Source organism: Neopsephotus bourkii, unplaced genomic scaffold (assembly GCF_033783945.1).
Source record: "Neopsephotus bourkii isolate Nb327-2 ecotype Australia unplaced genomic scaffold, CSIRO-AGI_Nbou_v1 NB_234, whole genome shotgun sequence".
In the NCBI taxonomy this organism is placed as follows: Eukaryota; Metazoa; Chordata; class Aves; order Psittaciformes; family Psittacidae; genus Neopsephotus; species Neopsephotus bourkii.
The window spans coordinates 2,487,744-2,502,058 of record NW_026900744.1 but is presented as its reverse complement, the minus strand read 5'-3'; the positions used below and the strand labels follow the sequence as shown (position 1 = coordinate 2,502,058).

Here is a 14,315-nt window from a genome sequence, read left to right as displayed (position 1 = left end):
AGGGATTCTGAGGCAGGAGGAGAAGTGAAAAGTTAAAGCAGATCCTTTGCGTGGTACTAAGAACTTCAATGGGTAAAACTTTGTTATGTAGGGCCCCATGTCTTTCTGAAGTCTGTAAGCAACTGACTTCCCAAAGACAAGGAGTGCTTGTGACCTGCAAAAAATACTGAGGAACTGGAACTGGTAGAAATTGTAGTTGGAACTGTAGTTGGTAGAAAATGTCAGGTAAGGGCAAAACGTGTTGGTGGTTGGAGTCACTCTCTAGTATTTGCTGGCACCATCCTAAAATGCTGTAAATATTTCCCATGCCACCTAATTCTGAAATGAATCACCATATATACTCCTGGTTTTGTATTATATGTAAGGGAGGATGGAGAAAGTGGGAGGAAAGGAAGGGGAAGGTTCATGGATATATGATATATGTATATCCATATATACATACAGATACTTATATACATATGTATATATCCATGCTTAAACAGCTGTCCCAGATATGAGGCATAGATTTAACAAAAGCAGGTTATCTGGCTTAGTCTTCCAGATATAGTAACAAGCCACATGTATTTTTAAAAACCTTTCTTTGACAAGGTTTTTAAGTGCAGAATGATTACACACAAAATGCTTACTAAAAGATACTTCTGAACAACCTCAAGAAATAGCACCAGCCAGAGGATATTGATGCAGTTAGTCATCGCTGGTGCAGATAAGACTTAACTTCCATGTATAATACTTAGGTTTTATACAGAAGGTGTAAAACAGGCTGACTTAACCCATGCTTACACTGATAAAGCAACAGCAGACCTGACCTATAGACTACATTGACCATTTCCCTCCTATGCAATCATATTTTATTGCAAAGTATAAGAACATTACTTCCTCCATGGTTTTTTTCTTTATTTAGCCACACTGTATATTCTAGAATAAGTAGTTTTGTCTGATTCAAAAGCAAAAGATGTGATTTACCAACAGCCAGATCATGATAACCTAACCAGAAGTGAGCACTATGCCAAGTCACATGGTCTTTATCCTAGCAGAACAGTATAATTAAAATGGTTTTAATGACAGGGTAACTGGAAGAAGTCATGACAAAATAAGTTTCTAAATTAAAAATAACTCACATTGAGGCAAGCTAAATGTAACTAAAGCATCTGATCTGTAGCAACCAATGCAATGACCATGACCCATGGCTATGTAGCCCTCAGTGAATAACAAAGTTGAAATCTCTGGAATTTAATAACTCTGTGTATCTCTTTTCTTTAGGAAAAACTGCTTTTCAGCTGGGAAATTGAAAAAGACTCAATAGGTAATAATTATTCCTGATATAACAGACAAGTTGGTTTATTTCAGCTTCTGCAATATGCCAAGGCTTTATTTATTTGAATTGTGCTAAGTTTCATTCTCCTCAGTCCTGACTATCACTTTCAAAATGCTTGCCCACAAACGGTGTCTCCACAAAGTACTAAGTATGAAGTACTATGGAAGTCTTTCAAGAGAATCAGCAAGGTCAAGTAAGAAACATATAAACAGTGCTTTTTCTGTTTATGAAAATTACACCTTTCATGTCAAACTCCTAGCACTGTTAATGTCTAAATATGTTTGCTGATTGAACAGGAGCTTTCCAGATCTGTAGTTAAAGAGATCTACACCATATTTTGGAAGACATGAGCTTATCTGCTGTGATCCCAGCCAGGCCAAAGGAAGAGAGCTGTAGCTGTGATGCTGCACCTGAGCTAATAAGCTGTATCACAAACACTATTTCAGGTTCAGCACTAAGGCAATACAGTTGTGCCTTCTAATTTGGAATGGGTTTTTATCTCATTCTCAGGTATTTTTCAAAAGCCATCAGCCTGGTGAGTCTCAGCACAGGCCAGGTCTGGTACTACACCAAACCCACCCTTCAGAGGTATTTTGGTTTTTCAATATCTACTGTGACTACTTGTAAATTTGTTGTGGATGCATCTGTCCAAAGAAAAGATGCATTTGATTATGACTGAGTAAGTCTAGCATTCAAGAGACTTCCACAGGAAACAGCCTTCCATGAAGGCTCCACAAAGCACAACATCCTGTGGGGAAACAAACACATCTTTCTCTTCAAGACCCCGTATTTTACAAATTGATGGAGAAGAGTTAGTTGCACACTCCCACAACTGCTTGGGCTATCATTACAAGTGTGATAAGTGAAAACTGGGCAACAGAAAATCACCAACAATTTCCATCCTGTGTATTTTGCACCATAATTCATGCATCTGTCTTTGGGTTTAAACCTCTATTTTTCCTTGGCTCTTGAATATATGTAATTTAAATATATGGTTTTTCCCTTGCTTCCTATTTACTTTTTGTTTAGAGTTATGCATGTCTTCTGTCAGTCAAACTAAACAGTAGTTTCAGACACAGTTAATTTCTTCAGTTCAGAGTTAAATCTTCTTGACTACCTTGTATTTAAAACAATGTGGGGGTTTTAGCTCTACTTCTGGAATAATTTGTTCCCTGAGGTTGCTTAAATCAATGACACTATTAATTACTGCAATAATTATAATTACTCATTGAAACAACTCCTTTAACTTCTGTTGAGAACAGCATCTTTCCCCCTACTTTCCAAAACAGGCCATTCCAAAAGTAGTACTTTAAGCCACTGAGAATTTCTTCCACCCAAGCATTGCCCACTCACATTGCTGAATTTACTCTTTAGTTAAGAAACACATAATTTAGTATTTCAGATTAAATAATTAGATCATTGCAGCATTCTATTTTATTCACAAAGTATAAGTACCGTATAGCAACAGATTTAAATATTGTTTCAGAATTCCTTTTTTCTAACATAAAAATACCAGCAAACTTGATGTATTAAGTCTGGCATCATAGAAGCACAGAATAGTTAGGGTTGGAAAGGACCTTAAGATCATCAAGTTCCAACCCCCCCTGCCATGGGCAGGGACACCTCACACTAAACCATGTCACCCAAGGCTCTGTCCAACCTGGCCTTGAACACTGCCAGGGATGGAACATTCACAACCTCCCTGGGCAACCTATTCCAGTGCCTCACCACCCTTACAGTAAAGAACTTCTTCCTTATATCCGATCTAAACTTTCCCTGTTTAAAGTTTTTACCCGTTACCCCTTGTCCTATCACTACAGTCCCTAATGAAGAGTCCCTCCCCAGCATCCTTATAGCCTCCCTTCACATACTGAAGGCTGCTATGAGGTCTCCATGCAGCCTTTTCTTCTGCAGGCTGAAAAGCCCCAACTTTCTCAGCAATGTAAGAACAGGAATTTAACTACAGAGAACACTACTAACTGATACACCGTATTCAGCAGGTTTTTTAACTAAGCAGATGTTAACTTGATACAATATTTATAGGAATATGAAATGCATACAAAGTTTTTCAAATATTCACAACACGAGCCAAAATTCTACCTTCAAGAAGGCTGACACAGAGACAGCTCTCAGATCAAATCCCTTATTACTGGTATTGCTTAGAAATAAAATAACCAGCAGATATACTGGTATTCCATGTGGTTAGGAAGTATCTGTTATTCTGCAGTACTACAGGTCAAGTTTATCTCAAAATCCTATTCCACATGTACAGTTCCCCTGAAATAATGCTGCTGCCTTTTGATTTGTATAGGTTATTTGAGGAAATTTTCATTAATCAAGTGCATCATACTACCTCCTCTACATTACATATGCATGAAAACATGATAGTCACTTGATAGGTGTTACCCAGCTCTAAAGTTTACTGTAATCGCACAGTAACTTTGCTGCTTATTGCAAATGAAAACACATCAGCAGACCTGTAATGAATCCAGCTGGGCTTTCTTTGGAATGGATTCCTGCTGCTCTGCGCTGGTGATTCACAGGAACTGATGTTCCACTTGCTTTTGTGGAGATTGAAATTCAACACATTTTTCAAGGTGGTTATGAAACAATATGTAAAAGCAAAATCTTGCCAGTTTTTGCTTGTGATTGCGAGTTCCACTGCTAAGTAAATAGCTCTATGAATTAGTAAATTAAATACAGTTAGATAGCTTATTTTTTGAATAATAATTTAAGACAACTACTCCCACCCCCTTTTCTACGCCTGGTTTTTGCCAAAATTAATCTATGAAATCAGCCTCTTAACCATACTGAGAGAACAGGGACACATATGTATATTAGAAAACTTATACATCAGACTGAATTTGAGTCTCTAACGTTAATATTTTAATTACCCTAAAATAGAAGCAATCATGAAAACACTTCAATATACACATATATACACCAAACTCAGTGCCAAACATTTTCAGGATCAGTGCCCTAGCTGTAATACCAAAGTCCCCAGCTCTGAATTTGAGCAGCCTGTGACAAAATTCGAAGTTGTAATTATTATTTTGGTAGAGGAGTGGCTCCAAAACTGGCTTTTCCAAACCATTCTCACATGCAAGTAGCAAAAAATACTGCAAAAAAAAAAAAAAGGTATTTAAAAGTCTAAGGCTAAAAAATACAGCACTTCTTAAGTGACAGGCTTGGCCCACCTGCAATGTGAAGGAATTAAGCTGTGGGGACAATGTGACAAGGAAGCTGGGGAATGGGACACATAGATGTGTACTCAGAACCAGCTCTCCATTTACATCTCTGTAAATTGGTTTATCTCTATTATAGATTAATTGCAGACGCAGACTGAACTTAGCAGAACTTCTTATCTCGGGCACAATGCAATCTAAACACAGCAATTCTGCACCAAGTCTCTGAATGCCAACTACTTTTGGAGATTACTTAAGAAACCTAAGCTGGTTTCTATAGAATCGTATAGTTGTAGGAAAGGACACCACAATCAATCCTGCAAGAACAGGAGTGATGTAGCACCTTGGTGGGTGTGCTGAAGCCAGTATACAGCAGCACCACTGCTGAGCAGAAGCAGCACTGCTGGATCTAAGCGCCATGAGATGTAGACATCTGTACCAAACTCCTCTCCAAATCCTCTAGCACCTTATTTATCTGGGGGTTGGTGCTTTCTGTTATCAGGGTATCCTAACAGTAAAGATGACTGTACGGGCATTTCACTCCATTACTTTTGTCCCTGAACAGATGTTGCTGGAGGAAAGGAGAAAAGGAGGAAGGAAAATCTCTGAGCACAAACAAGTTGTCCATTTCTTCTGCAAAAAATAACAGCTACTGTTACTAGGCATCCCATTTGGAAAGCAGGCTTGTGCTGCAGATCTAAGATCCCCCATCCTGCTAGTGGCCCCACGTAGAGATCAAGACAGTTACATTTTAACACAAGCAAGTGACTTTAAAAACTATTTTAATGTCCATTAAAGCCATAAAGCTTAACTTCAAAGAAATAGAAATCTTATGTAGGCCATATAAATGCATTCTGAGGTTGATCTGGTGTTTTCGCATGAGACTTCTGCCTACTCAGTACAGTGACAGCAACACTAAAGAAACTTGCACAAACTTCTGTTTTACAAATTCCAGTATGAAACTTATTAAAATTCTCAGTATGTCTCTTTTTACTCTTTACAAATTCAAAACCCTCCTCTCACAAGCACTAATAATTAATAGGGTGCTTTGAACTTCGCTGAAAGAAAAAAAAATAGGGAGACTTGAGGTAAGTAACTTTCAAAAGCTTTGATTATTTGTCAAAGAAAAAAAACTGTTTGAAATCTGGCGAGGAAATGGTAAACCATTAAGAAATGGCAACTGGAACACGCAACACATTCCCGATTCTTTCTTTTTCTGAAATTATATCTTCTGGCTGTAAAAAGCCTTCAGTGGCATTTCTCAGGTCTCCTTATATGGCAAATTATGTAACAGAAATATGATCAAAGCTGTAAGTACCAAAAATATATTAGCAGCTCTTCTTCAACAAATTCTTCTAGTGGGGATTGTTTCCACTAGATAACTGAAAAAGTTGGAAATTAGCTGAATTCCAGCCTACTGGCAACAGACTATTATGATTATTATATTTTTCTGCAGCTACTACAGTTAATTTCAATATATCACTTCAATGCCTATTTCAAGCTAAGCAGTAAAACCTGAGGTAGTTAATGGTCTTCCAGGGTGCTTAAATTCACTAACAAACCTTTCTCTAATATTCCCTGGACTTCAAACTGCTAAAGATAAAACGTACCAAACAATACATCTTCATGTTTTGAATTCTGGTGAGAACTGTAGAAGTAATGGGTTTAAACTTAAACAGGAGAAATTCAGGTTAGATGTAAGGGAAGGAGTTCTTTACTGCGAGGGTGGTGAGGCACTGGAACAGGGCGCTCAAAGCAGTGGCAAATGCTCCATCCTTGGCAGTGTTCAAGACCAGGTTGCACAGAGTCTTGGTGACATGGTCTAGGGTGAGGCATTCCTGCCTATGGCAGGGAGCTAGAACTAGATGATCTTTAAAGTACTTTCCAAACTTAACCCTTCTATTCTATTCTGTGTTCTACCAATGCTACCAGTAAGTTTCAGCTTTGTTAAATAAACCACATTTTAGGTTTCTTTACAAATACGTCCGGCAGCATTTTATAAACAACTCTAAGTAGCTCCTTATGGTGTGTGAACATCTGCAAATCTGGGCCCAGTACCCTGACAGTTTTCCACCGACTTTTGAAATCTCTGTGTTAACGGGAAGATAGAATGGGCAGATCCCTTTCAGATACCTTTCTGCAATGTCTTTTCCCAAACACTGGAATTCAGCTTACAGGCTAGTGGTGTATATTAGGAAATAAGCTACAGTGTTTATGCTTGAAAATTCAGAAACGATCTAGACAGGACAATTCCATTGAAGAAATTACATTTGCCTGGAAGACCAGAAGCACCACTGGTGTGCTGTGTTATTTGCAAGACAAAGATTAAATAATACTGTTAATTAGCTGATTTGACCTATTTTCAATTTCCTCATGGTAAAGGCAGTGAATTGGAAGTTCCAGTTATCAAAAAGGCCTAAATTTAAAGACAAAAAAATTAGGTTTCCTAATTAAGGCCACCTAAAAGGAAGCTGTATGTTCCTGATACTAAAATGTATTCATGCCATATGTGAGTAAATATTTTTAAAAGAACTATTCTTTTTTGAAGCAATACTCAAAATGTCTTTCAAAATAATCCAGCTCAGCACTATCAGATTAAAATCCATTAAAAAACACTGCAGAATTTGCAGTTATCCTATCAGACCCTCCACATGCACATTTCTGAAATAATCATCTCAACACAAAGCAGGTTAGAAATGCTAAGAAACATCCAAACTTTGAGCAGGGGTTCAGCACTCAGTGGTGGTTTGAAGCCCTCCTCCTGAAGCCAGGTCAGCCCAGCTGTGTGACTTAACATCGTGCTGCAAGGTATCTAGCATGACATGTAAATGAACACAGAAACCCACACATTCAGCTGGGAAATCTGTTTGTTCCGATAACAAGGATCTTTGGTCTAAAGACATATATTTATCCCCTGTCCAGAACTGTGAGTAAATGCCTTTTCTTGCTTTCACTATGATTTCAGTGATGAGGACTCAATGAAATATCAGAAATACTAATATCCACAAAATGACTAGCAGTTGTGGAATAACACATATTAGAACTGTCAGTCCCAGCCTAATATGCAGTTGCCTCAGATAGGAAACTATTACAGGACACAGAGATAACCTGTACCCTTTGATCATTCAGACCTCTGGAAGCAAGTCTTCTGAACGTAATAGAGATATATAGAAGAATAAGAGTAACTTGGGGAGAATGAGATAACTATCTGAATCCATGCCTGAAAAGTTAAATACTTGCATCTGGTTCGTGGGTCAAAAAAATTGCCAAATACAGGCATTTTGTACTCATTTTGACCTAGTAATAAGGTTTGCTTTACTACAGAAATGGAAAAATAACGTTGGTCTGGTTTTGAAAAAAATTTAACTAAACTGGCCATCTTGTATCTTCCAAAGGCTTGAGACATCAAGGTCAGCCAAGCAGAACTACTGGAAGTCAAACCAAGAAGCTCCTGAAAGTAACTAAGTAGTTTCCCCATTTTCATTCTCCTGCAGACTCCATTAGTGAAGGCTTAAGTTGATTTTAATTTGGATTCCTAGCTTGAGACAGGAAGGCTTCAGCCTGGAAACCCAAACAGAGAAGCATACAAATCCACAGTTTATTGCAGAAAGATGATTTAAGCCGGTTCTGAGAATCCAGCTATGACCATGGAGCCAATTGCAATAGGAAAATGATTGATTAATCCAGGGTAAAGTGAGTTGATTTGCAGCACTCTATCCTGATATCCAAATGCAGACTATTTTAATGGATTAGACCAGATGTCTGCTCAGTCCAGAGAGGATAGCACCAGAATATGAACTGTGTAATAGACAGATGTGAGATAATCTGCCTTCCATATTAAATCTCAATCTCATTTCAAACACACAGATTGGCTTAAACCATGATACAGAAAATGATGCTAAGAGTAACGGGATAAGAAAAGCTCATGGCAGTCCCTCTTCTGCAGTACTTTGTGTAATTCTGTGTGCCACAATCCCCCTTACAAACAAAACAGTTTAAAAATTTGCAAGAACTACTACAGAAACAAAAATCTTCTACATGAAAAAAGAATGGGAATGTAAAAATGCCCTGTATATATGGAAACAGTAAGTATAATTACCAGTATAAGAAAGATGGTCGAATTTGAGATCCTCAGGACAGTGAGAAGAGCGTGCAGCAAGCTCACTTGCCCTAGACTTCAAAAGAGCAGACTTTAGTCTCTTCAGGAACCTCTCGGTAAGGTTCCATGGGATATAGCCCTAGAGGGCGGGGGGGCCCAAGACTGTTGGTTGATATTCAAGGATCACGTGCTACAGGCTCAGGAGTGTTGCATCCCAATTAGAAGGAAGTGCAGCAGGAGGGCCAGGAGACCTCCTTGCATGGATAAGGAGCTGCTGAGGAAAATTCAAATGTAAAAGGAGTCTTATAGAAAGCGGAAGCAAGGACAGGCAGCCTGGGAAGAGTACAGGGATGTTGTCTGGGAAGCTAGGGACCAGGTTAGGAAAGCTAAGGCCCAGTTAGAATTAAACCTGGCTAGGGACGTTAAGGATAACAGGAAGGGATTCTACAGGTACATAGCAAATAAAAAACAGATTAGGGACAACACAGGCCCCCTCAGGAAGCTCTCAGAAGAACTAGCTACACAGGATTTGGAGAAGGCTGAGGTTCTGAATGACTTCTTTACCATGGTCTTCACTGGCAAAGGATCTGACCATACCACGCAACTCTTGGAAGGCAGACGCAGGGACTGTGAGAATGAAGACCTTGGGCCCACTGTAGGAGAGGAATTGGTTCAAGACCATCTTAAGAACCTGAACGTGCACAAGTCCATGGGTCCGGATGAAATCCATCCGCGGGTCCTGAAGGAGCTGGCAAATGAAGTTGCTAAGCCACTGGCCATCATATTTGAAAAATCATGCCAGTCAGGTGAAGTTCCCAACGACTGGAAAAAGGGAAATATAACCCCCATTTTCAAGAAGGTGAAAATGGATGACCCGGGGAATTACAGACCAGTCAGTCTCACCTCTGAGCCTGGCAAAATCTTGGAGCAGATTCTCCTGGAAGGCATGCTAAGGCACATGAAAATCAACAACGTGCTTGGTGACAGCCAGCATGGCTTCACTAAGGGGAAATCCTGCCTGACCAGTTTGGTGGCCTTTTATGATGGGGCTACAGAACTGATGGACAGCAGTAGAGTAGTTGATGTCATCTACCTGGACTTGTATAAAGCGTTTGACACTGTCCCACATGACATCCTTGTCTCTAAATTGGAGAGACATCAATTTGATGAATGGACTACTCAGTGGATAAAGAACTGGCTGGATGGCCACACGCAAAGAGTTGTGGTCAATGGCTCAATGTCCAGCTGCAGACCAGTAACGAGTGGTGTCCCTCAGGGATCAGTGTTGGGACCGGTCTTGTTTAACATCTTTGTCACTGATATGGACAGTGGGATTGAGTGCGCCCTCAGCAAGTTTGCCAATGACACCAAGCTGTGTGGTTCAGTTGATCCGCTGGAGGGAAGGAATGCCATCCAGAGGGACCCTGATACACCTGTGAGGTAGGCTGATGCCAACCTCATGAAGTTTAACCATGACAAGTGCAAGGTCCTACACCTGGGTCAGAGCAATCCCAGGCACAGCTACAGGCTGGGTAGAGAAGAGATTCAGAGCAGCCCTGCAGAGAAGGACTTGGGGGTGCTGGTCGATGGGAAAATGAACATGAGCCGGCTTCAGTGTGCGCTTGCAGCCCAGAAAGCCAACCGTATCCTGGGCTGCATCAAAAGGAGCGGGACCAGCAGGTCGAAGGAGGTGATCCTGCCCATTTACTCTGCTCTTGTGAGACCTCACTTGAAGTACTGTGTACAGTTCTGGTGACCTCAACATAAAAAAAGACATGGAACTGCTGGAACAAGTCCAGAGGGGGGCCACAAGGATGGTCAGGGGACTGGAGCACCTCCCGTATGAAGATCGGCTGAGAAAGTTGGGGCTGTTCAGCCTGCAGAAGAAAAGGCTGCATGGAGACCTCATAGCAGCCTTCCAGTATCTGAAGGGGGCCTATAGGGATTCTGGGGAGGGACTCTTCATTAGGGACTATAGTGATAGGACAAGGGGTAACGGGTTAAAACTTAAACAGGGGAAATTTAGATTGGATATAAGGAGGAAATTCTTTCCCGTTAGGGTGGTGAGGCACTGGAATGGGTTGCCCAGGGAGGCTGTGAATGCTCCATCCCTGGCAGTGTTCAAGGCCAGGCTGGACGAGGCCTTGGGTGATACGGTTTAGTGCAAGGTGTCCCTGCCCATGGCAGGGGGGTTGGAACTTGATGGTCTTAAGGTCCTTTCCAACCCTAACTAATCTATGATTCTATGATTAACAGATTTACTTTCCTATAACGTAAGAGCAAGGAGATACTACTAAAACTGAAAAGCAAATTTCTCACATTAAAAAGGGTATGATTTCCAGAAAGCATAGTTAATATACAAAACCCCTTGACACAGTGTATTTTCCAAGCTATGAGATTAGAGGTGTTGTAGAGCATCTTAGTTCAGCACCAGATAATCTTTAGGAAGAAACTTAATTTCTAGAATCACCTTTAAGTAAGTGCACATTATATTTTCTCTAACATCTTTCCTTTTTACTGTCGCTTTACAAACACAGGTTACTGAAATAAACCAGTAATGAATGGTCCATAACAGTAATCTGTGTTGCTACAGAGCATGGATAAATTACCTTTAATTTCTCTGTAAGTCAGTTTCCACATCTGAAAGTTACAAATAACAATCAATATTTCAACATGGGAAAATAAGACTTAGTTATTACTCATGTTTTCTGATCCAGAAATACAAGCATGATGTTGCTGTAAAAACTAAACAGAAAGTATAAGATAGTAATATTGACTAAATCGATTTATATGGTTTGAACATGTTCACTCCTTCTGTAATGACTTTATTCTCCTTGCATCCATACATAAAAAATATACATTAGTGTCAAATGCAGGTTCATCTTTCTTCTAATGCTACATTCCTGTATGTCCTAAAGACTGGTCCAGGTCTGACATATCATGAAGACACAGTAAGCAATCAGGATGCACCAAGAACAAGAACATTACCCAGTTATGTTACATGCACATCAGCAGTGTCAGTGTCACCCAGCACAAAGAGATCAAAGAGGTTCTTCTGTGGATCTGCCAAGGATCCCCTTAGTGTCAGGAGACACTAAATCAAAGTTTTGGGGGGAAAGGGAAAAAAAAAAACCAAAGCACCCCACCTTTATTTTTCCACAGCCCACTTTCCATGTCCTTTCTTAAAAAAAAAAGGGCCCAGATCAAAAATTTGCTTCCCAGGTCCCACTGATGTCTGAAAGTTTTGGTTCTTTTTCCTGTCTTTTCGGTTCTCTGCATTTTTAATCCTCATCTGGTTTCTCAAAAAAAAGGATCTCCAAATTAAGGCTTTCAAAAAGGCCAGACAGATATTGCTAAAATAAAACCTACATTTATAAAGAACATGCAACAAAACATGGTTTGAGCGCAAGCTGAAACACATTTATGAGAAAATCAGTGATTAGCTGCAATAATTAGATGTGGAAGAAGTTCTGGACAAGGTTAAAAATAAAAAGCAAATACCACAAAGCTGCAGATTTAAATACTATAGCAGAGAATACAGTATAAGAGTAAGTTTATGAATTAATCTGAAAATAGTAGGAAAATTACATTATACATTAAAGAAAGTAACAATGGCACAGGCATGGGCAGATGAAGCAGGTAGAAAACCTGACAATGTCAAACAGTCACTGGAGTTTTGTTTCCTGTCACAGAGCAGTCAGAAGTGATCTGCTGTGTTTAGCGTTGCACAACAGAGCGCATGAATATAATCACCTGCCTCATGGACAACTTTAATGTACAATAAACTTTAATGTGGTTTCAGGGGTTCATAAACAGCATGGCTGAACACAGGGAATTCAAGAATCATCTGGCCAATCCATTTAGAGGCAGCCTTTGTAGTATCGTTTCCCAGGGCAGCATTTCACATATTTATCACTTTTTTTTAACCTTAAATGGCCCCCAAATCCAAAATCAGTTCTATGGATAATGTATCTTCATTTGTAGCCACTTCTGAGGCTGAAAAGCACAGGCACAGCAGCTAACACAGCAGGTGAGGAAAACGTAATTTTGGTCCAGGAGCCCAGATAATTTATGTATGATGCTGTGGGATACTAAATATTCAGGAAAACTGCCATTATCATTCTTTCATCCTCCAATTGTTAGATTCTCTAATTTTTATAACTGATTTTGGGGGCTTCTGTTTTCCCGTGGGTTGGAAAAGACCTTAACTGTGTTTTGTTACAATAGGAAAGATGCCTGTTCCAAGAGGATCCTCATCATTCCTGAGGAAACACAAAACTTCAGTTTCACAAACTTATCTTCACATACACAGTTAGAGCCATTGTTAACGCATCCTCAATAGGAAGAATATCATTTGGCACCTTCCTTTAAAAGGCCCTCCCAGAGTAAGGTATGTGAGATGTAATGTTACAGCATCCTGCCTCTCTGCAGCCTCTGGGGACAGGTCCAGCAGCACTTGCAGGTCAGCCCCCGATACCCTCACTGTGGTGCATTTTCAATCCCAATCCTGTCTTCGCGTATTAGTTTTCCATTCTAAATAAAGAAGGACGTGCTTTCTTGTGTGCGGGGAACTCCTCTGCACCATCGCTTTGCTCTGCTCTTCAGCACCGCTACCTTTGCCCCCTGTGAGGAGAGGAGGGCGCACAGTGCGGGCTACCGCACCATCAGCTCCTTCCCCACGGCCACCTCTACCCCAGGTGTCTCCCCTGAGTGTCTCCCAGACACTCCTCAGACCCCAAGGGATAGTGCCTTGCCCTCCTCCACAGCCCCCTGGGCAGGGGCCTCTGCCCTGGACCCTTCTCCACCTCAGTGCCCTCGGCCGGGTGGCGCTTCCCTCCCCTTTCCCTGAGAGAAGCGCTCCGTCTCCTGCACTCCGCTGCTTTGCAGCTCCCATTTACTGCCAGAAGCCCCTGGAGAAGGGGGGCTCTTCCCCTTCTCCCCCCGCCCAGGCGACTGCGGCTGGCACTGACCCGTCTCTGGCGTCCTGCTCCTCTCCGCCATATTTGTTGTCATCCCCCCCACCCCCCCCCACTCGGAGCGAGACGCTGCCTGGGCGTCGCCATGGCAACACACGTCACCACCAGGGGAGTCCCGCACCCCCCCACCTCCCTTCCCCGCCCTCCCTCAGGCCGCCATGGTGGTGCGGGGAACGGCGGCAGCGCCTGGGGAGAGCGCTCCCAGAGCCCCGGGGAGCCGCCACGGGCTCGGGGCCGCGGAGCATCTGCTGCCGGTCATCGCCCAGGCCGACGGCCGCCCCGGCGTTGGCGGGTGGGGCGGCTGTGCGTCACGGGAGCGGCGCAGCGTGAGGGGCGGGAATGGCCGTGCGTGAGGAGAGCCCTGCCGCCGCCTGCGCTCGGTGCCTGTGGGTGATGGTGTTTACAGGCGCTGCCAGCCCGGGGAAGGACCGGCTTGTTATATTGTCCCTAGTGACTGTCTCTGCCCCGGCAATTACCGTAACAGCGGCCCGGAGGACGGGCAATAGCCGGTACCTGAGCCCCCGCCTGGGCCTCGCTCCCTGCCCTCGGGGAGCCGGGTCTGGCCTTGCGGTAGTCACAGGGCTCCGAGGAGAGGCTCATTGTGGAATCGCCATCGTCCACATCGTTGTGAGCTCTCCACCCAGCTCAGGACGCAATTAGAGCTCTGCGACCCGGAGGGGGTGAGGAAGGGCCTGACGGCTTGTTTGGGCGAGGGGTCCCTGTCACTCCGCTGGGGAGGG

The 14,315-nt window shown here is 42.2% G+C and overlaps 1 protein-coding gene across 8 annotated transcripts in view; it reads right to left on the bottom strand.

Moving 5' to 3' along the window:
• Nucleotides 1-14,310, bottom strand: part of LOC133207734 (BEN domain-containing protein 5) — a 965,731-nt gene extending 951,421 nt beyond the window's left edge. For 2 of the 8 annotated variants that reach the window (XM_061344850.1, XM_061344851.1), the window contains exon 1: nucleotides 14,052-14,310. In XM_061344850.1, coding sequence (XP_061200834.1) covers nucleotides 14,052-14,175 — 124 coding nt within the window. In that variant the 5' untranslated portion in view covers nucleotides 14,176-14,310. Of the gene's footprint in view, nucleotides 1-11,208; nucleotides 11,303-13,569; nucleotides 13,718-14,051 lie in introns of those variants that run through there. The other 6 variants (XM_061344845.1, XM_061344846.1, XM_061344847.1 and 3 more) reach the window with 5 other exon arrangements.
• Between the last annotated feature and the right edge of the window lie 5 nt (nucleotides 14,311-14,315).